Raw genomic sequence first — 27,116 nt, forward strand, 5'->3', positions numbered from 1 at the left:
CGAATACTGCTCACAGGAAGTGTACTGATGGCGCAGTACAAGCAGTACTGGTAGTACCACTAATATGAATTGATCGGACTTGAATTCTATCAGTGACTCGTAAGATATGATACTATCAACGGTGAAAACACCGGGACTCGTTGACCTATTAGCTCTCTTTCAATGGTCAGCCTCGGACCTAGCATTTGTATTTGTTGTGTACTAAGGAAATACCAGTACTTGTAGCCAAGTGGAGATAGCGCATGGCAATCAATTGGCGTCTCTTGTGATAGCTCTACTCTCTACAAATGGCGGATGTGCGAGAATTCTTGAACAAATGAAAGCGACAAGGTTGTCGGTTATATCACTTTCTAAAACATAGTACATACACAGCAGCGCCAGTATCTTGAGATTCGACCATCTCAAGACCGCGCACACACGCAATATTGGTATCAAGCACCTTTCCACGGGGAAAATGAGGACGATCTTAGGCAAAGCCGGTCTCGATCAACGGCAACCAGCCACACGCAGGTGACATCGCTGAGCCCCGGATCGTTTTCCCATGTCGATTCAAGTCAACTCCCTCCAGAATTCGAGACGATTCAAGTCTGGTTTTTATTGCCTCACTCTAAGTGGGCCGATATACATGATTCGATCTCTTTATTCGTCCTCGTAGCCCTTGGGGGGCGAACGCGGGCCGGACGGAACTGTGCGCATTGAAGATTGTGGTTAGCTTCGGACTGACAATTGACCCAGGGTAATGTGCTTCGTGTCGCTAAATGATCACCAGAGGAGGGATGTCACTTACTAGGGTATGACATGGGGATGGGGGCAGGGTCGTAGTCACCCAGAGCCCGGCGGACCGGAGGCAGGGCAGCCAGCATGATAGGGCCGGAGATACCGATCAGGCAAGAGAAGAAGATCGCGGGCTTCTCGTGAGCGGCCCAGCGCATCCAGCGGCCAGGCTGCTTCCAGAGGTGAGGGTGGAACATGGTGGTTGCGAGTGGTGTCAAATGACAAGGAATTTGAGATGGGTTTTCGGATGGCGGGGTCGTCAGAAGACCTGAGGTGGACTAGATTACAGCCAGAGACCGGGTGGATCAAGAGCGATCGGGAGAGCCCGGTTTTCTATGAATTGAGGTGGTGTGGTAGGCAGCGGAGGGATCTAAACTCGGGAGGGCCGTGGGGAAGAGGTGAACTTCGAAGTTCGGAGATGCGACCCAAAAAGTCTTGGCGCCCGGCCCAGTAACACGTCGCCCTTTCGGGTGATCTATACAACTTCAACTCCCCCTCCTCCGCACTTTGCTCGTTTTCTTTTCGTTCACTTCATCTTCTAGCCTGGCGTGTGATCCGCTGTGCGGAATTCCTTCAAGATGAAGTGGTGCCTTTCATTGCTTCTCTGCTGCTTCTTGGCTGCGGTCAACGCTCTAAGTAGCTCCGGCAGCCGCCTGCTGGTCGTCTTGGACGAGTCCACTGAGAAGAGCGCTTACTCGACATTGTGGTCTGACCTGGAAGGTAATTGAATCTTTCTGATTGAAAATGGGCTATGCTTACCTCAATTCTAGGCCGCGGCTACGACCTATCCTTCGAGTCGCCCAAAAGCGACAGCTTGTCCCTCTTTGAGCATGGCGAGCGGGCTTACGACCACCTTCTGATTCTCCCTCCGAAATCCAAGGGTAGGAATGATTTGCATGATCATGCATAGCTATCAATTGACTCAATTTTCTAGGTCTCGGCCCCAACCTCACCCCCAAAAATGTCTTGGACTTCCTGAACAAGGACGGTAACATCATCCTTGCCCTCTCTGGCAAGTCCTCCACTTCCAGCGCCATCAGCTCCCTCCTCCTCGAAGTCGACGTCCACCTATCGAATGACCGCTCCGCTGTTGTTGTCGACCACTTCAACTACGATACCATTTCGGCTACCGAGAAACACGATGTGCTCCTCCTCAACCGTCCTGGACCTCTGCGTCCTGACGTCAAGGCCTTCTTCGATGGCGAGGGTGTTCTCGCACTTCCCCGTGTTGCTCCTCAGACCCTGGGTAACACTAGTCCTTTGATCTCACCCATTCTTCGCGCTCCTGAGACCGCCTACGCCTACAACCCCAAGGAGGAGATCCCAGCCGCCGATGACATTGAGGCGACTGGATCCCAGCTGAACATTGTCTCTGCTCTACAGTCCCGGAACTCGGCTCGCTTCACTATCCTTGGCTCCGTCGAGGCTCTGGAGGACAAGTGGTTCTCGGCGACTGTCAAGACTCCCGGCGGCAAGAAAACCACCACTGCCAACCGCGAGTTTGCCAAGCAATTGACTGCATGGACCTTCAAGGAAACTGGTGTCCTGAAGGTTGACAAGATCGAGCACCATCTCGCTACTAACGGCGAGGTTTCTGTGGATGATCTCAACCCTAAGATTTACCGTATCAAGAACGAGACTGTACGTGAATTCCAGTATCAAGATGATAGCTCTTCTCATGCTAACCACCCATAATTTATACAGTTCTTCAGTATTGAGATGTCTGAATATGTCTACGACAAGTGGGTCCCCTTCGAGGTTCCCGCTGGTGATGAGCTGCAGCTGGAGTTCACCATGCTCTCGCCCTTCCACCGTTTAGCTCTCCAGCCTACCGGCAAGACCGAGACCAGCACTATCTACAGCGCTCAATTTGTAACACCTGATCAGCACGGAATTTTCTCCTTCCGTGTGAACTACAAGCGGCCTTTCCTTACTAACGTCGAGGAGAAGCACGAGGTGACCGTGCGTCACTTCGCTCACGACGAGTACCCACGTAGTTGGGCCATCAGCGCTGGCTGGGTTTGGATTGCCGGTCTGTGGTCGGTGATTGGAGGTTTCCTCGCGTTTGTTGTTGTCTGGCTCTACTCAGCACCTGTCGCTGACAAGATCAAGAAGACGCAGTAAACCTGTATACCATTGTACTGTGAATGATGATTGGGAAATCTCTTCCTTTCTTTCAATTTAAATATGATATCAATTTTCTGCTTGTGACTCAATGTTCGTAGAGGCATGTTGTTTGATTCTGATGCAAAATATTTATGAAGAGATATTATCTCTGGTGTATTGTAGATTGGGAGATTGCGCCAAGGTTGCTGCTAAATGTATTCAAAACAAAGACAATAAAGAACTCCAGACCATGCCAGCATGAGCCAGAGTAAGTAGCCTCTCCGCGGAAAGATAGTGCACATCGAGGGTGCCTTGGGCAGCTCGACATCCATCCATCAGGCCACCCTACTTGTCGAGACATCATATTTGGGCCTTCCAAAGATTGCCTGACTCTTACAGCCCACGAGTCGCCTCTGGATCCATTTGTACTTCATCTCCGCTGAGCTCCTTGACAGTCGTGTAGGCTGGACGACCAGCATACAGTTGATCGGAAGAGCCCGAATTGCGACCCTCCCTTTCCTTTGCTGCGGCAATAGGTGTATTTCCACGGAATCGCTTGGTCATATCGATCTGATTGCGCCTGTAAAGTGCGAAAGGTCACGGATTAGCGATTTGTCTCTCAGTGTCGGGGTTGTCCTCTCCTCTCACGTCCACCGTATGATCGACTCACTTGCACTGGTTGAACGCCTTGCCCAGCTGCTGACATTGCTCGGAGAGAGTCTCAAAGTTCGGTGATTTCAAACAGTCCCCTGGCTTATTACGGTTGACCATGACACAGTCCGAATTCTGGAGGCATTGAGCCACTGCGTCTCCTAGGGTGTGGACATGCGGTTAGCTCAGATGATGCGACTCGGAGTGAATCCACCGTTGCGCTGGGACAAGCCAGTCACGGGTGAAACGCTGCAACTCACGAAGTTCTTGACACGAGCCCGGCATGACGACGTGCCTTCCTCTTCTTTAAATGCAAATGTGAATGCGCCAAAACCCAAACAGACAGACGGACAGTCGCGGCATCCCAATTCAATGGCAAATTCGGACCATCTCGCGCATTTTGATTGGTCAACCCCGGATGAGGTAAGCTCCGCCTTTCGCTTTCGCTTTCACATGTCTCTCCGCCCCCATGACGTCGCTTGAATGCTTCCTCTCCTTCTCTCTCGTTCTGTTTGCGATTATCCTTTACTCTGTGAATATACACCTTTCTGAACATATATATAAATACATACAGACGGGGATTGGGTCACGTTTCACAATGGCCCGGGTTCCTTTTATCGGAAGGCTGTTTTGGTATGTAGTTGCGTCTACCAGGTACCCGGTACCCTGACAGCTCGTGACAAACTAACACAAACTCTCTAGGTTCGAGTACCTGGCACTTTTCGGGTCTCTGATCCTTGTGCTCCTCGAAACAGTCATCCATGTCATCACCTTTTGTTTGCGTAAGTCAAATTCTTGCTCTTGACCTTGATTGAGAAATGTGACTGACTCGCGACTCCAGCAACGCCGATCATCCGCTTCTGCTACGACTCATCCAAGGCCGTCTTCAATACCATTTTTCCCGCTGAGATACGCGAAAAACGATCGGCAGAGGAGATATTCGCTGGATCGGTAGCTGAAGCCTCTGACTTTACCGACATTTGCGCACTCTTCGGGTATGAAGCTGAGGAACACATTGTCCAGACTACCGATGGATATTTACTGGGCCTACATCGGTTGGCCTACCGTAAAGGTGAGGAGGGCATGAGAGTCAATCAGGGCCCCGGGGGTCTCAACAAAAAGGTCGTTTACCTCCACCACGGCCTACTCATGTCGAGCGAGGTTTGGGTTGTCCTGACGAATGAGGAACGATGCCTTCCGTTCCAGCTAGTGGAGAAAGGGTACGATGTCTGGCTGGGTAATAACCGTGGCAATAAATATGCGAAAAAGTCCATTCACCATTCGCCCGGTTCAAATGAGTTCTGGGACTTCTCGATCGATCAGTTCGCCTTTCACGATATTCCCAACAGCATTGAGTACATTCTCGAAGTCACCGGCCAGCCATCATTATCATACATTGGATTCTCCCAGGGAACTGCGCAGGCATTCGCAACACTCGCCATTCATCCTTTGTTGAACCAAAAGATTGACGTCTTCGTGGCACTGGCTCCCGCAATGGCCCCATCGGGTCTGCGCAATCGGATTGTCGACTCGCTCATGAAGGCCTCCCCGGATTTTCTATTCTTGCTATTCGGTCGACGAAGCATTCTTTCTTCGACGACGATGTGGCAAACTATCTTCTACCCGCCGATATATGTTCGCATCATCGACACAGCGCTGGCAGCCCTGTTCAACTGGCGCTGTCGCAACATTACCCGCACACAGAAGCTTGCCGCTTATCTCCATCTCTATTCATTCACAAGCACAAAGTCCGTCGTACACTGGTTCCAAATCATCCGCAACAGAAGTTTTCAATTCTACGATGATGAGATCTACGCCCCTTTCAGCATTGTCGATAGCGAGCGTTTCTATAAACCCGTCAAGTACCCTACTCGCAACATTAAGACCCCCATCGTGTTGCTTTACGGAGATAGCGACAGTCTTGTTGATATCAATGTGATGCTTCAAGGACTGCCCCGCGGTACTACAGCGAAGGCAATCCCCACCTATGAGCATCTCGACTTCCTCTGGGCGTCAGATGTAGATCGCCAAGTCTTTGGTCATGTCTTCGATGCACTTGAGACTCATAGTCGTGATGTCGGCTCCCCGGAACTCCCTACGCCTGGCCTAAAGCTACTCGATAGCCGCGCCTCAAATACTTCTATACAGCGAACACGTCACGCTGTTAAGGATCCGGCGTTCAATGGGACTCGGTGACGAAATCGGTGAAAATCTCTCTTGTGGTTTGATACTAGCGACACTCATTCTGTACATACTGCCACTTCTCATTATAACATACCCCAACATGTATATCTTAAAGACTCGTATGTCTTATCATTGACACAGCTTGAAAAGTAGAAGTTGTAAGATCATGTGTCAAATATGCAAAAAATTGGAGAATTCTGTAATCGAACACGAAGAACGAAGGCTACTGGTTGTCCAGAGGACCTCCAAGGCACATGACATTAGTTTTCGGGATTATTGGTATCCAATTTCCTTCGGCATTTCTCTTTCGGCATTTTATCCTGCTACGGCTAGAATCTATTCCTGCTCTTACCCGAACCTTGGAAAGACAGATACCTAGGTACTAGGTAGCAGGAGGTGGTGTTTTGCGACTTCAAAAGTTCTAGACCAGCCACCACCAAAAGGCGGCCCTGCACCTTGAAAATAGACTTGATTATAGAGATCCCTTTGCTCGTCTTCAATCATCGGAGGGGAATTCTCCATTGGTTCAAATTCTTCAAAAATGTTAGGCGCCAGCTTTCAATACTATCATACACGGATCACCTTCTTTGGATCAAACCTCCCTGGCTCATTACTCTGCGAGACAGTATATCCCCGCTGATTACTCACAACTAATAATCCATTTCTATTAAATTCGGTAGAGTAATGCGTGTGTCCAAAAACCCAAGTATTGACACTGTCCCATCGATGGGATAAAAGATCTGTCGCAAAGGCGGAGCTCCACGGACTGTTCTCATATTTGGGATTCGAAGTTCCCTGTAAAGAAGGAGCATGGTGTGTTATCACTAGAACAGATCGTGTCTTCGAGGGTTCTTTCGCATTATCGTGGTAAATCTTATCGAGTTCTTGCCGCAGCCAAGTCAAGTCAGAGCTATGAAGCGCGTTGTGTTTATTCGCTGTCCAGTTTTCGATGTGCTTGAAATCCTTAGTTTTAGAGCGGACAACTCCTTTTGCCTCTTCTGGTATATGAGACCATAGCACACAGCCTAGTATCGAGATTTTGCTGTCTGGTATATCGACTCGACGTTGGTGAAGCAATACGAGCCGTCCGTTTAAGGATGGTTCTTGCTCGAGTTTTCTGGCGTTCTCGAGTGCGGAATTGAACGAAAGGCCATAAAATTCATGGTTTCCAAGGACTAGAAAAACAGTCTGGAATTGTCTTGTTTGATTCTCGAGAAACGCGAGATAATCCTGGTAATCCACCAAACGACCGATGTCGCCAGCCAAAATCAGATATTTCGAACACACTGGTATCTCAAACGAATGGTACTCCCGATTGACTTCCAGATGAAGATCGGATAAAACCTGAAATTTTTGCAGGCATTCGGATGAATTGGAGAGGGAATCGGGAGCTTGGAGCACCATCTTTAAATGTGAGAATGTGTGAGAATGTGTGAGAATGTGAGAGAATGAGAATAGCAATGATGTGGGGTCAAGATTCGACCTCAAGAAGTTGTCGCCAAGACCGCAAGAGCCATACCCTAATATGTAGGTTGCAAGTGGGTCTTACAATTCATATTTGAAGAATCATTCATCTCAAGTACCTGAATCTGAAATTTCTATCATTTTTCACTACCAAAGATTTTCGAGTTGTTGATGATCTTTTGTGTTGTGGTGAGATGGTGGCAGGGTGTTATATGGCCAAAATGGGTAATATTGTTGAAGCTCTTAACTACCGGGCGCAAGCCCATGTATTTTTAGGATGCTGACCAAGTCAGTACCAGGTTATATCTGAATAATTTTAGTGTCGTGAATTTTATCTCAAATTTTATGGAAGCCTTCCCTCTGTTTTGACTAGGTAGTATGAACTTCAAATAGCCAGATCGAAATATAGATAACGAAAATTTCAGTGTACGAGTCTGGATTCTTGTTGGTCACGGACCCCTGGGGGAATGCTATTGAATTTCTGTGTGTTTAAGACATCTGAGTGGATTCCAAGGTTAAAAGTACTGCATTGCAGGTCTCGGAATGTTGTGATCCATACCAATCGTCGAGGCTGCATACTACTAAGAATGATACTGGAATAGCATATAGATCCCTTTCTGTCCATTGTTTTTATCTTTGCTCCGTTAGAATCGTTGATAGCCGTCACGGTCGACTTTCTAGCGAAACCCTTCTGACAGCAAGCGATCGCACATTCGTCGAGGCCGGTATTTTTGCACCCATCCTGCCTATTGTATTGTAAATGGATAATCCTGCGTTCTTGAATCCGGATCAGGAGTCCCAGCATGTCTCAATGTATGATGTTGATTGGGAAGGCCCCGATGACCCCCAGAAACCGATCAACTGGCCGAAGTGGAAGAAGAGAGGAATAATCATAGCCGTTGGTGCCATGAGACTTACCACGTATGTTTTCATTAGTCTTCACTCTATCTTAAATCGAAATTTAACCGCTCATTTTTTGTATATCTAGACCATTGGCATCGTCCATGATGTCCCCTGCCCTGTTAAATATTGGCAGGGATTTCCCAGGCACATCAGACATGATTCTCAGTTTCACAGTCTCGATTTATGTAGGAAATTTCTCCAATCGTTCTGTTCTTTCACTAACTTGCTCCAGGTTATTGGCTTTGGGATAGGTCCCCTGATATTGGCGCCTCTCTCCGAGGTATATGGCCGCAACGTGATCTATCATGTCTCTAATGTTCTCTTCGGCATTTTCACGGCATGTTGCGGTTTGTCGCCTAATATAGGAGCTCTACTAGCCTTTCGCTTTGCTGCAGGTTTCTTTGGAGGAGCACCCTTGACGAATAGTGGAGGCACAGTTGCAGACTTGGTCCCTGTTCAGAAAAGAGGATTGTAAGTGCCACCCTCAAGCTTGGATGGTGAATACTCCAACAGTTCGCCAACCGAGTTCACTTTACATACATCTAACTCAGTCGCAGCATTATGAGCATTCTCTCCGCATGTGTGCTCATGGGTCCAGTCCTCGGGCCTATTGTAGGTGGGTTCTTGACGGAAGCCAAAGGCTGGCGCTGGATTTTCTGGATCTTGACCATTCTAGTATTTCCATCTTCCATTTGCGTCATGCATGTGGCTTTTTTTCTAACTTGAAATAGAGTGGTATTACAAGCACCATCTGTTTTATTTTTCTTCAAGAAACATACAGCCCCGTCCTGCTGGAATGGAAAGCTCGCAAGCTTCGTTGGCAAACCGGCGATCCTCTCTACATGCCTAAAGGACAATCACCAAAAAGTTTGAATCAGCTTCTGCTCACCGCAATCACTCGTCCGTTACGAATGCTTGGGAACCCAATTATTCTAGGCACATCACTTTACTTGGCGGTTATGTATGGTATAATCTACCTCCTATTCACCACATTTTCCGTCGTCTTCCAGAGTCAATATGGGTTCAAAGAGGGCATTGGAGGTCTTGTTTATCTAGGACTGGGTGTTGGCACTGCTATCGGAATAGCAGCATTTGGGAAGTCCAGTGATGCCATTTATACTAGACTGACAACAAGGCATGGAGAGGCTAAGCCTGAGTATGTCTCTTTAACCTTTTGTTTGGTACCGTGACTGGCTCTAATATTTTTCAGATATCGCCTACTCCCATTGATGCCCAGTGCGCTTGCAATACCTGTCGGTCTTTTTATTTATGGCTGGACATCACAATACCGGCTGCATTGGATTTTGCCTATTATTGGCACCAGCTTTTGTGGCTTCGGTATAATTGGATGCGTTGTACATCTCAATATATTGGTTCGGCTTTTAGCAGCTAATAAGATTTTGCAGGCCTCAATCCAGACATATCTTGTCGACGGGTTCACAAGTTATGCATCCAGTGCCCTTGCAGCAAATACCCTTGTCCGAAGTCTCGCCGGTGGCCTGATTCCTCTGGGAGGACTTGACCTTTATGACCGCATTGGCCTTGGATGGGGAAACTCATTACTTGCATTTCTATCCATCATCTTCGCCTCTTCTTCCGTTTTATTTTATACACATGGCGAAAGGCTACGAAAAAAACTCGATTGGTGATAATTAGATTAGATTCGCAACATGTCATCAATTAGTATACAGCCTGAGAACTTTTAAGGCAATTCCTAAACCTCAATATCAATCACCTCCACGGCACTCGGTAACTTTCCTTCTGCGTCGTATGAGAAAAACTGTTTCATGATATCCATCTTCGCAATTTTATCCGTATATGTTAATGGAATAACCTCATCGGGATCAAGAGAACGGAAAGCAGTAGGGAGCATATGGGGAGGGACCATAGATATCAGGTCGTTTCGCAAGCGTTCAATATTGATTGCTTCGGCGAAAGGTCGGGCAATAACTCCGACCCTACTGCCAAACACTTTATCCTCCACGGGGATGACGTACGCCTCTTCAAAGTATTTGAACTTTTGGATAATCTCCTCCAGCTGGCAGAGAGGGACTGGACCACCGGGGGCCTTGAGAACTGTTCTGTATCAGTACACATTTGACTTAGACTTGCGCGAGTGCACTCACAGTCTGCAGATACACGACCATCAAAGAAGAGATATTCTCCAGTCTTGTGGCAAATATCACCAGTGTGTAAAAAGCCTTCCTTGTCAACGATAGCCTTGCCTCCCACATCGTCATTGAGATATCTAGAAATGGTCAGTCTTATATGGTGTATACTATCAAGGTTCTGTGCATACCCCATGAATGTTTCCATCCCTCCAATTAGAAGCTCTCCACTATCACCATCGGAAAGCTTGACAGGGTGGTTGGGATATAGGGGCCTTCCAATTCCACGCTGGGCAGAAATGTTAAAATGGGAACAACACAGGAGTAATCGAATTATCACATACATGTTCTATCAATTTTTTATCTTCCTCAGCAGACATGCCGATAACAGCCTTGCCCGCTTCAGTAGAGCCGTAAACAATGTTGAGTGGCTTCTGGATCTCTTCTCGATAGAACTTCAAAAGTGACGGGGTTGGCACACTTGCAGAAATTATAGGATTGCGCAGATTTCTTATTCCTGCGAGATACTCATCTCTATCGGGGTGATTTCTGAGATGGGTCTTGTAGTGTCTGGCTAGTTTGTCCCATAATACGACGTTTGACATGATGGTGGTGATTTTGTCGGTCCGCAGTCGTTCCCAATATTCCTGTGCCGGAGCAGCAGGGTCAATAATCTCAGCTCGGGCTCCTCCGAGAACTATGAGAGGTACGGGCATGCTGCCACCCATCCAGCTAGCTGGACGGTGAAAAAGCCACCCGTCATCGGGGCTTAAACGGGGCCGGTTGCATAAAAGAGCTCTACTGTGAATAACCCCTTTCGGGGTGCCAGTTGATCCAGATGAGAAGAAAACAATGCCTGCTCGAGACTCGGGGATGGTGAGTCCCTTCAAGATATTGAGATGAGGCAAGCTCCACAATCCTTCTGGGCAACTATTCATAACTGAAATTGGCTGAACATCGATGGCAGGCAGGAAATTCTGGCTACAAAAAGCCTGGTATTCGCTTGCCTGCTCATGAAAGTCAGATCCCGTGAGAATATATTTGACAGGGCTCCTTCGTAAATGATGCAGGAGGAGTTTAGGAGTTGTGATTGTTTCTAACCTCAATTTCTTGTCAGTGGTTGTTTTTCTACAGAATCATATCAATATTCACATACGCAAAGGCACAACAGTTCCGCCAAGAGCCAGAATTGCGAATACTGCAACGGCATATTCGTAGTTTGCAGGAGCCAGCGCGCATATCAGGACAGACTCCGCGAAGATCGAGTTGTTTTGAGGGTCAAGATATCTCGAAAGTTGTTTCTTCAACTGGTGCCGCATGTGAATCACATCAGTCATAAATTGATCATAGTTCGCATTGATGCCTTTCGCGGGGTCGTGAAAGACAGTGTGATCGAGCTCACGGGCGATCGGCAGGAGTGTGTTGAATATCTTATCGTCAGGGAACCCTCCATCCTCTTCTAGAAACAAAGCTGTTGCCTTTCCAATCATTGTGAACTGCGATATCAATATACGGACAAGGCTTCAGGTTTCTCGACAAATTGCCCGGCGAATGGTCTGAGATAAATTGACAACTGTGCAGGAAGGAATCCGATCGCGGCTCAAATAAACCAAAGCACTATGGTACTGCCAGTGTCTTTTGCTTCTATGATCGGCCGGTCAATTTAAAATTGTGGAGTATATATCACAGGAACGGCCAATAATGGCGGATCGAAATAGATCGACATGCCAGGGTTGGAGTGGGTCGGAATTTGATGATGTGGCTGGCAATTTTCGATGCCTAGCCTAACCTTCAGGAATTTTGTAACCTAAAAGTGCACGTCTTCCTATAAACCGCATAGTATGAGAAAAGACTTCTTTGTTTACCATTGGGTGGTAAATTTAGGCCCCGGCGGCTGGGTGGATAAGGATTCCAGGGACGTATTACCAAGAATGAACAGGTTAAGCTCTCCCGATATTTCACATGCGGCTCTACCGCCGAATCTTTAGGTGGATAATTTCTTTTTCAAGATACTGAGTCTACTAAGTATTAGAAGGAACGTCAATGTTGACCCGAAGCATAGCCCATCAATTTCTTTGGATGATAACTACTAGTAAAAGCTAAAAGGGGAGTAGACATAGCAGCATCTCGCCAAATGATCCCCATCACAAATCAGAGTCATCCTCCGAGCCGTCTGGGAGAGGTTCTCTCGCAGCTTTTTCCATTTCTTTTTGCCTCTGAATCGCAAGTGCCGCGTCGACTTCTATAACTGGCAAGCAACAAATTGTAGGAGCAGATTTCTAGGACCACCGTTAGCACTAAATAACGAAACCACCTGAGCAATTGGGTATGGCTTGGGTACCAGGTTCGGATCCTTGAAAATTTCTCGAAATAGGTAGAGCCATGGCTCTTCAAAATTCGAGTTATTCAGGGCAGATATATCGTAATATTTGCTCTGAGTTGTATTTTGCAAACTACTAGTACATTGGTCTCTCCCGGCCTTGTCAGCCTTATTTCCACATATTACTATAGGGAAAGAATTATGTGTAGCCGAACGCAGCTCATCTGCAAAGTTCTGGTGATTAGTAAATAGAATTAAACTCAGAGCTAGACACTTACTCGCCCACCAGGAAACATGCTCCAAGGTCGTTTTGTTGCACATATCAAAAAGGATGATCGCTGCATCGGCATTTTTAAGGGTATCTCTGCTCATAGGGGATAACTCTCTGCTGCTAGGTATCTCCCATACAGTGATTTCTAGATACCCTGCGGTCTATATTCTCTGTTATCAGTTTCACACAGCCGTTAGGTGGTTTCTAGAGGTTCTGCGGCGTACTGTGTTCCACGGGAGAGGAGATGACTGAACATCCAAAGTAGGCGTATAGTCATTCGAAAATTCACCAGTTTGGTGTTTTCGAATGAAGCAGCTCTAGCTCCTTATTAGCAACAAAAGGGCAATGCGGGCTTCACTTCTACTAGTAGTACCTTTCCCACCCCCGCATCACCTACGAGGACGATGTTTACCTCATACCAAGTCGAAGGCATCCTGCCAGAACTGCCGCTTTTCAGACGGCTTTGATTATGAATGCGATTGTAGGATCTCTACTGAGAAGATTTATGATGCCACTTGAGGAAACTTGAAGTTGCGATGAGTCGATGGGGCCAAATCCTTCTGAGTCCCCTCCATCCGCTGATTGGGGCGTTTGTAGCAGGTGGGGGTATGCCAAAATTTGTTCCAATCGCCAATTAAAGAATCAATTATGAGGTCGGCTGATAGTTGTTCCCCTACTAACCGCCGGTGGTCAGGAAAAAAGGCGAGGGTGTTAGGACTCGGAACCTACCTACCTCCCTATCTGGACATCTCTGATGCTACTTACAGTCTGGGTTATTGCAGACGCGGATAATCTACCGTTCGAACTTATTATAGATCTGATTCAAGTTCATTTGATAGAAAATAACATCCACCTAGTCTTCAAATACATTTCTTTCCAAACCCCCTTCTCCCTCAGTCACCAACCTCTAAGCCATAAACGCTCCACCCGATACCTGGAATGTCTGACCTGTCAACCATTGAGAATCAGGACTAGCGATCAACGCAGCAACGCCAGATACATCATCCGGAAGTCCAACTCGACCGAGCGGCGACCACTTTGACAGCATGGCTTCAATCTCACCTTCACTCATATCCGCACCGCCGGGGATGTATTTCGCGGCCATTTCAGCATACATATCGGTCTTCACGCCACCAGCAGCAATACAGTTCACCGTGATATTGCGCGGTCCAAAATCCACAGCAAGACACTTAGTCATTCCCTGAACGGCTGCTTTAGAAGCAGCATAGACTGCATGTCTAGGAACGCCCTGGACAAAAAGTCAGTATAAAGTAAGCCCAGAGGCGTCGTCGTTGAACGAGAATAGCCTAGCACTCCAACTCTCCAGGGCTGCTACCACTCACCTTCACAGCAGAAATCGACGAAGTAAGCATAACCCTCCCAAAATCCGCCATATACTTATACGCCTGCTGAGCAACAAAATACTGCCCCTTAACATTAACCGCGAAAACGGCATCGATATCCGCACCCGTCACCTCGGTCAGGGAGCCGAAATGCTCGATGCCCGAGTTACTGACGACGATATCGAGACGGCCAAATTCTTTCATCAGGGTCTCGAACATCGCTGGTACTTCGGTCTCGCTGGATACGTCGGCTTTGAGGGTTATGGCGCGGACGCCGTAGGTGCGGGCTTGGGTTGCGACGGATTCGGCGGCTTCTTTGGATGAAATGTAGTTTATTGCGACGTCTGCGCCTCGCGAGGCGAACTTGAGGATTATTGCGGCGCCGATGCCACGGCTGGAACCGGTGACTGTGTAAGTAGGATCTTATTAGTGCCTGTTTGTTTTGATGGGTGGTTATAGCTTCAAGAGCTGGATGTGCCGGAGGCTTCAGGTGTAGTAGTACCGATAGCGACTTTGCCTGCAAGATCTTTGTTGCTACTAGACATGGTGGTTGAATTGAGTATAGAGGTGGTTGCTTATTGAAGAATCGCGGGGTATCTCAAATTATGGGAGATTGGTCTTCTACTACTGCAATACAAAACTCGGTGAGAGGTCATCTGCAACCGTCACTGGCAGCTTCCAGTTGGTGCTGCAGTCGACCCACCCGCGAACCTACGGTACTTACTAGAAGAGAGGAAAACTGTAGAAAACATTGAAACTTGAAAAGAATTTAAGTTGATCCAGTGTATTTGAATCCCGTAACCAAGTAACTAAAGGTACATATTTGAAACATATTTGGGGGCGCGTCTCTGGCCGACATCTAGACTCCATCCAGCCAAGAGGAAACCCCCGATGAGACGCTGATCTGAGAGAAAAAACAGGCTCCCACCCTTTGCACATCCTTTTCCGGGTTCATCCAACCCAAATACTCATGGAAACGCCCCTTCCAGACCGCAGAACAGTCGAAACACTTAATCTCTCGATGTCAAAAAAGAAACTCCAAGGTGAAAACATGGCTGGCACATGAGGCGTAAAAAAAAAAAGTAGAAAATAGACATCGAAGACAGCAATTGCTCATCATTCTTCATCGGCATCAGGGTCAGTTCCGTTTAAGGTGCTGGCGCTGTCGAAGTTGGAGTTGTTGAAAGTGAGCTTGATCTTGGGTTGGCCAGGTGTGCTGGCAGTCATAGGGGTGTCGGCTCCCGAGGCAGCGCCGGTTGACTGGCCGTCACCAAGGACAGAGGAAGGGTCATCGAAGTTTGCAAACTCAGGATGACCCTCCGTTTGCTTCTTCAACTCCGTCACGCACTTGTCCTATTTTTCATGATTAGTAAATTGAACATTTTTTGTATCTTAGTGTTTTTGATATGGTCACTCACTTCGATATCATTGGCATCTTGGTACAAGAGACTGCCGTCTTCGTTGTATGTCCTGGCATTCTGGCAAAGCAGGTGAACGTCCTCCCGGAACTCCCTCAAGCTTTGGTAGTCATCCCGCTTGATCTTCTTCTCAATTGTCTCTACTGCAATAGGGTTCTTGATGATCATGTAATAGTCGGGATATTGCGAGCGCGGTGGGGGTTTCATGAATGGATCAATGATTGCCCGCACCAGTGGGCCCTCCTCGCTATCGGATGATTCGGCAGGAATTTCCTGCTCCATATCCTTGAGCGACTGAAGGACGCTGGAAACAATGCGGTTCAGGGTGGCACGGTCGGAACTGCTGAGGGTGTCTGGAACCTTCGGTTGGCGACCACGCTTGCGTTTGGGCTGCGGGGTCTCTTCAGCAACTTCATCGGCCTTGCGCTTGGGCGGAGGACCACGGCGACGCTTCTTCTTGGGGGTTTCTGAATCTTCAATTGACGGATCGGGGGAAGATTCGACAATACCCGATGCCCTCTTCTTTCTCTTTTCTTTATTAGCGACCTTCTCGGCAGCACGGCGAGCATTCTCCTCGACGACCTCGTCTAAAGTCGGTGCATCTTCCTCGCCACCTTCCATGGCATCCACCGCTCTCAGGAACTGAAGCTCAGATAGCCCATCATCGTATCTTGTGATCTTGCGCTCACGAGCTCCACGGCCGTACACTTCAGTCTCTTCCACCTCCTGGACGGGGTTGTCTTCCTGCATGTATATATCCGGCAGCTCATCTTCGCACATCAAACGAGGATAACGGTGACCAGGCCCATATGTATCAGTAGCCGCTCTTTCTTTGTCGATTTGCTGGAAAATGGACACTTCGCCTTCGGCGCGTGCCATGATTTCATTCAGGTCATCGTCGTCCATTTCATCCTGCTCTCCGACTTGGTCGGCAGCTTCTGCCGTTTCCAAGAGTGTCCGAAGAAGTGCATCTCGCTCCTCGTTAGTGGACTTGTTATCGAACTTTCCGGCTTGAATGACCTTGCCATCCATGTCAAGCTTGAACTGGGCTCGCTCCAAGATCTTCTCTTCAACGGAATTAGAACTGATCAATCGCAAGATGCGGACTTCGTTCTTCTGTCCAATACGATGGGCACGATCTTGTGCCTGCAAATCTTGATGGGGGTTCCAATCAGAATCATAAATGATGACAGTGTCAGCAGATTGCAAGTTCAAACCCAGACCACCGGCACGTGTCGAAAGAAGGAAGCAAAAGTACTCCGAATCAGGAGCATTGAACTGTTTCAAAAGCTCAGATCGATCATCAGACTTGGTGGCGCCATCCAAACGAAGATACTTCATACCACGGAAGCGAAGGAAGTCCTCCATAATGTTCATAATTTGTGTCATCTGGAAGAACATAAGGACTCTGTGGCCGGTGGCCTGGAACTTGGGCAAAATGCGATCAAGCAATTCGAATTTTCCTGCAGTACGCCAAAGTAGGTCATTTGACATGCGAGTAGGATTCATCTGATCTTCCACGGGCTCGAAGACAAAAGGATGGTTGCATAGTTTTCGAAGCTGCATCAGCATGTTACTGAGACCACGCATGCCGGTCTTGCCACCTTTGCCGTCGCTAACGACCATCTTGTTGTGAGTAACAAGCTGCTTGTATAGCTTGGCCTGCAAAGCAGAGAAGCGGCACTTGATGACACGCTCTTGCTTGTCTGGCAGATCCTTCTCGACATCCTTCTTGAGACGACGGAGCAAGAAAGGACGGAGAACCTTGTGCAAACGACGAATGACAAGCAACTGTTCTTCCTCAGTCAGATCAATGCGGTCTTGACCGCCGGTATTAGCGAACGGTGTGTTGAACCACTCATCAAAAGACGACACGGACTTGAAGATCTTTGGCAAAACGAAGTTCAACAATGCCCACAATTCAGGTAAGTTGTTTTGCAACGGTGTACCAGTCAAAATCAAACGGAAGCGACTGTTGTAATACTGGGCCAGAGTACTGCTGAGCTTCGAATTGGCATTCTTCATTCGATGACCCTCGTCAATAATCATGTGAGTCCACTTGATCTTGCTGAGAAGCGGACGGTCTTTGATGATGTACTCGTACGTCGTCAGGAGAACTTGGAAGTTGCCCCAGCGGATCTGCTGCTGTTGTTGTTTGCGAGCATTCGGGGGGCCCTTGTAGACGACCTTGCTGACTGCGGGTGCCCATTTGTCGAACTCAATATTCCAGTTGGTCAATGTACTGAGGGGCACGATAACCAAGAATGGGCCGTTATTCTGTTTCTTTTCGATAATATGGGTAATCAAACTGATCGTCTGAATAGTCTTTCCGAGACCCATCTCGTCTGCCAGAATACCGTTCAGGTTATTGTTGTACAGCGAAATCATCCACTGGAGACCCTTGATCTGGTACTCCTTGAGGGTACCGCCAACAAGGATCTTTGGCTGTTCGGTGACTTCTTCCTTCACAGTGTGAGCGACCTCGTAATAATCGTTGGTTTCATCGTCGCCGGATGCATCATCGTCGACCTCCTCCGCTGGACCTCTGCCTTGCTGCTCACGGACACTACCCTTGAGCTGGCGCATCCACTTATTGGTCTGGCCGACCAGGTGGTCTAGACGGGAGTTCTTGGCCTGTCCGAGCAACTTCATATAAGTCTCTTCATCGTTAGCCTTGAGGGCCTGGAGACGCTGCTTAGCAGTGCGCTCCACGCGCTTCTGTTCCTCTCGCTCCATGAACTGTTGGTGCTGCAACATAGAACGGCCCAGCTTATCAATGCGGGTCCGATTGCCATCTGTGGCCTGGACGAGCGCCATGCGGTGATTAAAGAGGGCTTGCAGCTGAGCATTCTGCTTCTCTTTCTCCCTTGATTCGCGAGCGGAACGTTGCTGGGCCTCGAGCTTCTCGGTAATTCGGGCTTCGCGAAGAGATGGCCTCTTCATGCGGCGTTGCTGTGCAGTGTTCACTTGATTCCTGTCATGCGCAATGGCCCGTCGGAGCTTGTCGCGGAGTATCCGTTGGCGTTCATACAGGCTCAAGGATTTATACTCGATAAGAAGGGCCGTATTCGCCGCGGAGTCACTGCTCGGGGCATCGCTCTTGTCGGCATGCCAAACACCAACGTTGACAGGGAGTTCCTGGATGGCCTTGGCACGGCTAGTCATGCGATTGTAGCGCGCGACTTCTCGGTCCTCGTCAATTGAAACTCGATCAAGGAAGGTGGTGGAAAAGGCGGGAATACGCCCGCGCTTCTTCAGAGTGGCATGATCCCGGTATGAGATCTTTCCCAGGAACTTCTCAGGTACCTCGTAGCTGCTGTACCATTCCTTTGTAAGGATATCGCTCTCTGCTTGAGTGGGAGCCTTCTCGTGAGTATCTTTGTCGGCACTTTCGACGAGTTTCTCTGCAGCAGAGACATTCTCCGTTGGGGTAGGCGTGTGGAACTTCTTCGCGGCGAAAAGCTGCTGGCGAAGAGCAGGGGGAATAAGCTCGTTCTTGGATAGCTTCTTGAAAGCGAAGATCTGGTTCCGCAGAATTGCGAGTTGCTCGGGCGAGAAGCTGCCGCTTCCAACAGTGATTGGCTTGCGAGCAGCATTGGCATCATTGGCTGGGCCAGTCCCAGAGGAGGTAGAGGCAGTGCGGCCTAGATATTAGGTGTGTTAATATGTGAACAATCAAACAAGACGAATGCAAACTCAACATAATGATAACGCACCATGGGCACCATTGGTGACAGCATCAGGACCAGGAGTACCATTGATCTGCCCCTGTTGCTGTTGCTGCTGTTGCTGCTGTTGCTGCTGTTGCTGCTGTTGCTGCTGTTGCTGCTGTTGCTGCTGTTGCTGTTGTTGCTGTTGCTGCTGCTGCTGCTGTTGTTGTTGACGTTGCGCGGCCATCTTTTGTTTTTGGAACATTTGCTGGCGCTGGACAGCAGAGAGCAGGTTATGATACTTTTGGTACTCCGGGTTGTCATGGGGGACACCCTGCTCTTGCATCTGCTTATACTTCTGAAGGAAAAGTTAGACGCGATTCAAGACCAATATTCAAAGCATTGGTGGTGGAGGGTTTTGTTGTAGATTGGAGGGAGACGAACCTGCAGAGCCTCCTGGATGTGCTGCTGGGTCAGGTTTGGTGGCAATCCCATATTGCTAGGCGCCATAGCAGGCGCCGACTGCAGCGAAGCCATCTTGTTTGCGCGTATTACTTTAATTCATAAGTGAATTGGACACGCGTTGGGGTTGATTCAATGCGTCGAGGCTGGTCTGAACTGGGGAGTCACGGGCTCCACTAGGGGAAACACCCGGTCGCGTCAGGAAGAGAAGGGGGTGCGAGGCGCGATCAGGGGAGGGGAGGGCGCGACGGGGGAGGGCCGGTGGGGGTAAAGGCGACGAAAAAGTGTTCGTCGGGGCTCTTGGCGATGGGAAGCGTGATGTTTGGGGCCCGTGGTCGGAGCTCCGAGGATGCGATCGATGGAGTATGGGGGGCGGGTACCAGGTGGAATAGTAGGAATGAAAGGGGAATCAAAGAAGGCGAATAAAAGGGCGGAAGACACCACGTCCTGGTGGTCTAGCGACACCTAAGACGACGCGAATGGGGGGAGGGTGAAGTGGATGGATGGGGTACGATGGGAGGGACCGATTTGCGCGACTCGCTCGGGGAAACCTGGTGCTCGCAGAGGAGAGCAGAAAATCGACAGGCGTTACAACGGAGTGGCGAGGAGTCACGGGATCTGTGGAGGTCACCTGAGTCCGGGCGGAGAAATACTGCCAATGGGCATTTGTGGTACCAGATAGCCTAAGGCAGAAATTAAGGCATTAAGGCACTAAGGCACTACTGTATATACGAATACGGGGACAAATAAAAGAAACAACTCAAATAGTAACTACTCAGTGCAAGCAGATCAACAAAATCCCAGAGACTCCCAAACCCCGATGCTGGAAAAAACTAATCAAATGCACTTTCCATTCAACCCACTAGTCCTCCCACTCATTTCACGCATCTGTTCCCGCCAGTAGAGTCCGCTTCATCGGTGGAGGAGGAGGCGGGGGCTTCTTGGATCGAGATGGAGGAGAGGGGGAGGGGGTGCTTTCTTGGTCAATGTTCCACTGTTCAATGCTGTCGCACTCGGTCGTCGAGATGCCACACTTCCATGTGATGTTGCTGGCGAGCTAGATCGAGCCCCGTAGCTACGCTCGGGACTGGATCGTCCATACGAGCTGACCTCAGAGTCGGCATAGGGATCACTAGCGAAAGGTCGTCCCGGGGCGGGAACACTTCTCTGCCCCGTCAAGGTATCGCTGGTGGTTCGTTGAATCCATTGCGATGCTACTGGAGCCTGTTCATGGCGTAGCTGTGCGGGTCCTTCGAAAGTGGGTGTTCGGCTGAGGACTGGTCGGGGGAATCCATTGCTTGGATGAAGCTCCCTGGCTGGCATCTCCGTCATAATCGTTTTGCTAGACCGAATAGTAGGACGAGTCTCCACGGCACTTGTCAGTTCCTCCTGCACGGGATCATATCGTTCCTGATAGGAATGGGCAGTGTTGGAACGAGCTCGTGTAGTGCGTCGAGCTGGAGATGGTCCCCGACCAGAACTTTTACAGTTTTAGCAAGGCTCAACTGGGAAGAAATTCAATCAAGACTACTCACCCTCCAGGCCACTCGTTCTTGAGTTGGACTAGTGCTTCACGGCACCGATCATGGTATTCAAGCTGGGCATCCAGGAATGCTCCCATGTCCATAACATTATCAACTTCCGCCTCTTTGATGTCCTGCATCCGGCGGATCACGTCGTCATTGGCTTCCTCGTATTTCACTTTTTGAGAGCGGAGCTCTTCTTCAACGCGGAAGTCCTCCCTCTTTGCCTTCTCCATCTTGGAAAGAGAAGTATCGTAGGCTAACCGGCGGCTATCGAGCTTCTTCCGAGCCTGTTGGTAGTCTTTCATCTGAGTCAAAGATCTCTCGAGGGATTCAAGCCAGCTTGAAGTCGCCTGTCCAATGTAGATCTCTTGAATGCGAGCGATGCGCTCCTCAGTCCGTCCAAACACTACAACATGGGTTAGCTACCTTTATTATGGCTTCAGGAGGGACTGGTGCTGTGACTTACTGGTCAGGCACTGGCCATATTCAGAGTTCCCGTCGAAATCCTCTCCATGGCTAACCATGCTGGTGCCCAGGTGAGCCACGGGGAGGGTTTTCTCCTTATCATCCCCTTCGTTGCGCTTCGAAATGGCTTTCACATATGCGGTCATGGACTTATGAATGCGGTCAACGCCTATGACGAGATATTAGTGCCGCTCCGGAGAATAAATGTTCACCTCCCCTTACCTTCATGTCGTACGCCCATCTCCGTCTCCATGGCTTTGAAGTCATCGGTGACATTCGTCTTAACTTCTCCGCCCATGCGCTCGCCTGCCCATTGCTTGAGGCGGCCGATTCTCTTATTGACGTGCATGATTGGTTTGGTTCACAATCGTGAGGGGGGGGGGGTTTGAGAGGAGGTTGAGGTGAAAGCCGAATCGGGTGAAGAGAGTGAAGTCGGATGAGTGTTGTCCTCGTAATTTTAGAGAAGAGAATGTGAGAAGAGGAAAGAAATCGAGCAAGCAGCGGGGGAAGAATATCAAAGTGGTCTAAGGGAAAAGGGGAGTGAAGAAGGAGAAGATTGGAGAAGGAAAGAAGCCCCTCGATTGAAACTGGCCGGGAACCTTTAGGAACACTCTAAAATTAAAGCCCCAAAGACCAACCACCAGGCTAGGGCAACGCAATGACCATTGAAAATGATTAGCGCCACCAAAAGTTTCTGGAATCCCCCCCAGTGTGTTTCACTGCATGCAGATGTACAATAGACGGTGTCGATCGGTGGGGAATGCCATTGGTCTGGCCTATGTACAATATGTACTATGTTACGGGGTTGCCCTATTTGGTTACCCTATTTGGCAGTGCTCAAGGTTAGCGCTTTCTTTCCTCTCTTTCTCCCACATAACCCCCCCCTTTGTGCTCTCGTGTCTTCTTTCCCCATTATGGTTACTCCGTACGGAGTAGTGTCTTTCAGCCTGAGACAAGTACACATTGTTTTAAAAGTCCAGGCCTCGACAGCGGCTAAATCTGTGACACGCGTTGGTGGGGCGACGGTGGAGCTACACCATTCCAATTGGAAGACCAGGAAAATCCATGCTATAATTATCATGTCTCTTCCTGGTTGGAGATAAATCTCGCCACAGAGGAACAGGGTCCAGCTGGCTTCGTGGGGACATAGGTACATGGGTACATGGGAATGTACATGTGTACGGAGTACCCATGTACTGTCCCGTGCAGACGATCAACAAAGAAGATCAGTCATGACAGGCTGGCCGATCGCATTCACCCCAACGGTTGGCGTACGCACCGTGCACGGAGCCTCCTCCTTACCCTCTTCCCTGGTTGCCTCGGTGTTTCAGTGTTTCAGTTCTCCCCTTGCTGGTACACTTTGTGGTGGCAATGCCAAAGCCACTTCGATCTAATCCATTGACTTTAGTACAATCAGCACTTTGCTCTGCCGTGTACCCCTTGGCGCATCTGTGTTGCCTACGGACTGGCGGGCTAAGTACTTTCAGAGTGACTCCACATCATATCGATTGTTCATTTTCATCCATCATAAAGTCATGTACCAACAAAGTGATTGGTCGGGTGAGGAACCCAACCGAATTAATACAACATAATGGAACGGCACTCCGTACAGTGTCCCACTGTACTCCGTACTGATGTTCATATCTCCATCTTCCGTATTCGTACCCGATAGGGCAATATACAATCTCCGAGATTCCCCTCAACTCCCTTCATCAAGGTCACGTCAAGAGCATGCGGGGGTCTATCGACAAAACGTCCCGCGGTGACATCTGTTCCGTTTCAGTAGCAAAAAAGAGATCAAACTCATTCCACTCCCCCCAGCTAGGATCCATGCTCACAGGAGACCCAACCGCCAACAGACCACTCAGAGGCGGCACCAAAGAATCCCCCATATCTAAATCCAGCTTCCCTTCTATCCTCGACCCGTCATGCAATGTTTCAAATTCACTGGTAGGCAGTGTATCAGGCGTCGAGACATCCGGCGAAGACGAAGGCCGCGTAGTAGTGGTGCTTACAATAAGACCACTAGCGTACTTCCCAGGCGTCACGCCAGTATGCTTTTTAAAGACACGATGGAAATGACACGCCGTCAGACCAGCCTGTGCGGCCAAATCCTGAAGCCGCGGTTTCAGCCCTGCTGCAAGCTCGTCGCGGATCTGCTCGCAGGCCTTGTAGACTATGGCGGTTTGTGGGTTGCTTTGAGCCGCCGTTCGTCCCGATTGTGGCCGGCAGCGCTTGCAGGGTCGGAACCCTGCGTCCTCTGCCTGTGATGGGGTGTCGTGGAATTCCACGTTCGCGCGCCGGGCCAGCCGGGCGGAACACGAGGGGCGGCAGTAGATCTTGGTGGTTAGGACTGCGTAGACGAAACTGTCGACTGTTGCGTCGCGTTTGACTACGGCTTGCCACCGTTGTGCGGAGGTGAGGACATCGCTCGATCGGTTAAGGCGGGGAATCTTCTGTCGGGTATGTTCTGAAACCATAGTATCTAGGTATTGGGGAATCTGATACCTTCAAGTTCCATCTGAGGTAGTTGTATCTATAAGGACACCATGTTGAGTTCCTAAGGGAATAATAAAGGATGAAATACTGGTAGGCGAGCCAAAGCTCGATGGCTCAGTCTTGATCTCAAACTGGCCAATCAGCGGCCACTGGCACATCCAACCAATTCCAAGTGAATCGGGCATATCGTAGCCCTGGAGGCCATTCCAATTTATTTTCAATCATTGATTCTGCTCCTCAGATTTTATCAAATGTGACTCTCATCTCAGTTGAAGATCCATTTTAAACTAAACCTTCAAGGTTCAAGTTGAAGTTCAACGAACTTGGAGTTTGCATATTACTACTGGTAATAATAGCAACCCACTTCTACATATATATTTCATGCTATCAATCACGTGAACCTTCAAGATGGAATTCTAATCGTATTTCGAACGAAAATAGTATTCATGTCGTATTACTACTTGATAATATTATTAAGATCTTGCTTTCAACCCTAGGATACGCTCAAATTGCCTCCAGACCTCCGAGTCGGGAGCTTCAGCTTGAAGTTGTGAAGGCTGCTACTACTAGTAGTACTACTACCTAGGTACTAGTTGTAAAATATTACCGTATTCTGGCCGTAGTATTATGACTACCTAAGTATAACCTCAAAAACCGGGGCTCTGACATGGGCAGGCGGCTCTGTTACTAGTAGTACTACTAGTAGAGTAGAACTACCAGTGGTAATAAGTGCCTACCTGGGCACCTACATGGATAATAGTTGCCACTACTACTGGCACTAGGGCTACTAAGTTGAAGGAGAAAACACAACTTGAAATCAAAGAGCAGCTCCTACAGCAGTGCGCCGCGCAATCATCTGCCCAGGTAGATTTGAGAATATGAGAGATGCGTCACCAATCATGAATCGACCATGCCAGCCCAGTGGTGCCACAGCAAAGCCTCATGTATCAGGTTGCTACTCACTACCGTGACCCAGGGCTTCCAAGGAGGTATCCAAGACATTAAAGTTGACATCAAGGAACTTCGACATGCTCTGTATGTGGAATCGCCAACAGTCCTCATAAGCACCGAGGCACATGGTCAACTACGTTGGTCTACAGGGTGACCAAGGACAGATGAATTTCAAAGGTGTATCATTTCCAATCCCCCAGGGGGGCTTTTTGACTTTTCCGTTCTGCCTTGACATGAGGCCAGTTCCGGACCCCATTCCATCACCTTTTTTGATTTGATAAATGAAAAAGATGGTGGCCACAACCTTAATTCGCTAAGGGCGCATGGGACGCTTATCCGCACTCGCCTAAGTACATGTGTCTCATAGCAGAAGTCCATTTTCAACCCGTCACAAAGAAAACTCCACGTAATATCACGCTTAATCCTTGGTCTTCTGGGTACCGCGGAGCAGACCGGTTCTGCGGGCGGCAATGAGACCGGCCTTTTGACCCTGGGTGGCGTAGCGGGAGATGGTCGAGGCCTTACCGATATGCTGGTGGTTACCACCACCGTGAGGCTGTAGAGAGAAGACAGGTCAGAGATACTGCAGCGTATAGCGAACTCGATTGATGGAGCGTAACTTACGTGATCGACGGGGTTCATGGCAACACCACGAGTCTTGGGCCAAGAGTTGCGCTTGACAGCGAACTTGTGCTTGGCGCGAGAAGCCTTGAGCAGGGGCTTGTCGGTACGGCCACCACCGGCGACGATACCAACCATACCACGGGCGGTGCTCTTGATGACCTTCTTGGCACCGGAGGGCAGCTTGACACGGGTCTTGCCATCCTCGGGGTTGTGGCCAATGACGGTAACGTAGTTACCGGAGGTACGGCCGAGCGCACCACGGTCACCGGCCTTCTCCTCGACGTTGGAGATGACGGTACCCTCGGGCATGGAGGCGAGGGGCAGGACGTTGCCGACGGTGAGCTGGGCGTTCTTACCGGCGTAGATGAACTGGCCGGTGTACATGCCCTCGTTGGCGATGAAGGTCTCGGTCACCATCTTGAACTTGTAGGGGTGGCGGAACTGGACCTTGGCGAGGGGAGCACCACGACCGGCATCGTGAATGATCTCCTTGACAACACCACGGGTGTATCCGTGACGCTCAGCGTAGTCGAGGGTACGGAACTGGGCGGGGGTCTTGTTCAGGCGGGTGTTGGCCGCTGTAGGTGAAGAAAAAATTCCAGATCAGTATTCCAATTCCTGTGTCTTGCGGAGTGTCCTGGCGCTTCCAATTCTCCTGGCCGTCCTGTGTGCAAAGCCGAACAAAAAAATGTGTGCGCGAATGGATTGGATGGGCTGGATAGGTTGTTGCGATCGAACTCACTGAAAATGGAGCCACGGCCCTTTCTCTGGTTGCGGATAACGCGACCCATGGCGACTGTCTGTGTGAGAGGTTAGTATCTGGAAGTTGACAGTCGAGTTCCGATATTGACGGAGTCGTGTGGTAGGGAAAGGTCGTACCTCGAATTGAAGATAGGCTTGTCGTGAGGACGAGAAATCGAATCAATGGAGAATGCCCCATTGTGGGAAATTGGGATTGGGTGCGCTGAGGTAAGCATTACGGGCTAAACCCGATTTGACTAGGTTAGCGAGCCGGAAGATGGAATTTCATTCTCATTCTAAAGAACTTGGCTGGAATGGGCAGATTATAGTATTGCTATAAATGCAGGAATTACGTGAAAGTCACTAAATATCTTTTATTAACGAACTAACGAGTTTCTAGGCCTGAAGCTGATGATTGTGTTCAGGGCATTAGTTGGGGTTGTAGCTGACATAATTACACGTGACCTCCACCGAAGCCCTGACGCAGTGACCGTGCTGACTTGCTTGGCTTGGCCTTGCGGAGATCCCTCAAACCCCCTAGCGATATACATATTTGCAGTCAGCGGCAATGAAAATAGCATAGTCAACACCAAGGCTGCTGTCATTTCTTTCCCGAAGAAATCTCCTCACCATGAATGTACCGTTAAATTTGGTGG

General features: G+C 49.1%; 13 protein-coding genes across 13 annotated transcripts; 3 read left to right on the plus strand and 10 right to left on the minus strand.

Annotated features, from left to right (window-relative positions):
• Positions 1–639: 639 nt before the first annotated feature.
• Positions 640–971, minus strand: N7533_010051 (NADH:ubiquinone oxidoreductase subunit NDUFA3; the record flags this gene model as incomplete). Its single annotated transcript, XM_057106701.1, has 2 exons — positions 640–686; positions 788–971. 2 exons carry the CDS (start codon positions 969–971, stop codon positions 640–642), a joined length of 231 nt encoding a protein of 76 aa, XP_056955918.1.
• A 381-nt stretch (positions 972–1,352) lies between these two features.
• N7533_010052 (dolichyl-diphosphooligosaccharide-protein glycotransferase) lies at positions 1,353–2,898 on the plus strand (the record flags this gene model as incomplete). The annotated part of the gene is made up of 4 exons (XM_057106702.1): positions 1,353–1,494; positions 1,545–1,655; positions 1,709–2,415; positions 2,479–2,898. 4 exons carry the CDS (start codon positions 1,353–1,355, stop codon positions 2,896–2,898), a joined length of 1,380 nt encoding a protein of 459 aa, XP_056955919.1.
• A 375-nt stretch (positions 2,899–3,273) lies between these two features.
• N7533_010053 (PET191 family protein) lies at positions 3,274–3,816 on the minus strand (the record flags this gene model as incomplete). The annotated part of the gene is made up of 3 exons (XM_057106703.1): positions 3,274–3,460; positions 3,551–3,692; positions 3,792–3,816. 3 exons carry the CDS (start codon positions 3,814–3,816, stop codon positions 3,274–3,276), a joined length of 354 nt encoding a protein of 117 aa, XP_056955920.1.
• A 313-nt stretch (positions 3,817–4,129) lies between these two features.
• N7533_010054 (sterol esterase) lies at positions 4,130–5,727 on the plus strand (the record flags this gene model as incomplete). The annotated part of the gene is made up of 3 exons (XM_057106704.1): positions 4,130–4,164; positions 4,234–4,313; positions 4,373–5,727. 3 exons carry the CDS (start codon positions 4,130–4,132, stop codon positions 5,725–5,727), a joined length of 1,470 nt encoding a protein of 489 aa, XP_056955921.1.
• A 555-nt stretch (positions 5,728–6,282) lies between these two features.
• N7533_010055 (calcineurin-like phosphoesterase) lies at positions 6,283–7,119 on the minus strand (the record flags this gene model as incomplete). The annotated part of the gene is made up of 1 exon (XM_057106705.1): positions 6,283–7,119. The coding sequence occupies one exon, from the start codon at positions 7,117–7,119 to the stop codon at positions 6,283–6,285; it is 837 nt and encodes a 278-aa protein (XP_056955922.1).
• An 820-nt stretch (positions 7,120–7,939) lies between these two features.
• Positions 7,940–9,731, plus strand: N7533_010056 (MFS transporter; the record flags this gene model as incomplete). Its single annotated transcript, XM_057106706.1, has 6 exons — positions 7,940–8,100; positions 8,168–8,267; positions 8,315–8,553; positions 8,634–8,757; positions 8,814–9,238; positions 9,293–9,731. The coding sequence occupies 6 exons, from the start codon at positions 7,940–7,942 to the stop codon at positions 9,729–9,731; spliced, it is 1,488 nt and encodes a 495-aa protein (XP_056955923.1).
• A 65-nt stretch (positions 9,732–9,796) lies between these two features.
• N7533_010057 (uncharacterized protein) lies at positions 9,797–11,680 on the minus strand (the record flags this gene model as incomplete). The annotated part of the gene is made up of 5 exons (XM_057106707.1): positions 9,797–10,158; positions 10,209–10,330; positions 10,382–10,479; positions 10,535–10,926; positions 11,347–11,680. 5 exons carry the CDS (start codon positions 11,678–11,680, stop codon positions 9,797–9,799), a joined length of 1,308 nt encoding a protein of 435 aa, XP_056955924.1.
• Positions 11,681–12,334: 654 nt separating this feature from the next.
• Positions 12,335–13,242, minus strand: N7533_010058 (uncharacterized protein; the record flags this gene model as incomplete). The annotated part of the gene is made up of 4 exons (XM_057106708.1): positions 12,335–12,469; positions 12,505–12,942; positions 12,970–13,098; positions 13,201–13,242. Coding segments are annotated over 4 exons (744 nt in total), but the record flags the coding sequence as incomplete, so codon positions are not given.
• Positions 13,243–13,688: 446 nt separating this feature from the next.
• N7533_010059 (uncharacterized protein) lies at positions 13,689–14,669 on the minus strand (the record flags this gene model as incomplete). The annotated part of the gene is made up of 3 exons (XM_057106709.1): positions 13,689–14,030; positions 14,125–14,531; positions 14,627–14,669. The coding sequence occupies 3 exons, from the start codon at positions 14,667–14,669 to the stop codon at positions 13,689–13,691; spliced, it is 792 nt and encodes a 263-aa protein (XP_056955926.1).
• A 571-nt stretch (positions 14,670–15,240) lies between these two features.
• N7533_010060 (putative RSC complex subunit (Sth1)) lies at positions 15,241–19,729 on the minus strand (the record flags this gene model as incomplete). Its single annotated transcript, XM_057106710.1, has 4 exons — positions 15,241–15,477; positions 15,543–19,186; positions 19,259–19,550; positions 19,637–19,729. The coding sequence occupies 4 exons, from the start codon at positions 19,727–19,729 to the stop codon at positions 15,241–15,243; spliced, it is 4,266 nt and encodes a 1,421-aa protein (XP_056955927.1).
• Positions 19,730–20,534: 805 nt separating this feature from the next.
• Positions 20,535–21,994, minus strand: N7533_010061 (uncharacterized protein; the record flags this gene model as incomplete). The annotated part of the gene is made up of 5 exons (XM_057106711.1): positions 20,535–20,711; positions 20,765–21,134; positions 21,190–21,586; positions 21,647–21,814; positions 21,868–21,994. The coding sequence occupies 5 exons, from the start codon at positions 21,992–21,994 to the stop codon at positions 20,535–20,537; spliced, it is 1,239 nt and encodes a 412-aa protein (XP_056955928.1).
• Positions 21,995–23,363: 1,369 nt separating this feature from the next.
• On the minus strand, positions 23,364–24,125 carry mpt (putative DNA repair and transcription factor Ada; the record flags this gene model as incomplete). The annotated part of the gene is made up of 1 exon (XM_057106712.1): positions 23,364–24,125. One exon carries the CDS (start codon positions 24,123–24,125, stop codon positions 23,364–23,366), a length of 762 nt encoding a protein of 253 aa, XP_056955929.1.
• A 1,388-nt stretch (positions 24,126–25,513) lies between these two features.
• On the minus strand, positions 25,514–26,510 carry N7533_010063 (60S ribosomal protein uL2; the record flags this gene model as incomplete). The annotated part of the gene is made up of 3 exons (XM_057106713.1): positions 25,514–25,651; positions 25,720–26,297; positions 26,462–26,510. 3 exons carry the CDS (start codon positions 26,508–26,510, stop codon positions 25,514–25,516), a joined length of 765 nt encoding a protein of 254 aa, XP_056955930.1.
• Between the last annotated feature and the right edge of the window lie 606 nt (positions 26,511–27,116).

Source organism: Penicillium manginii (assembly GCF_028828005.1).
Source record: "Penicillium manginii strain IBT 31320 chromosome Unknown utg000007l:1.0-2284322.0:1.0-2285126.0, whole genome shotgun sequence".
Lineage (NCBI taxonomy): Eukaryota > Fungi > Ascomycota > Eurotiomycetes > Eurotiales > Aspergillaceae > Penicillium > Penicillium manginii.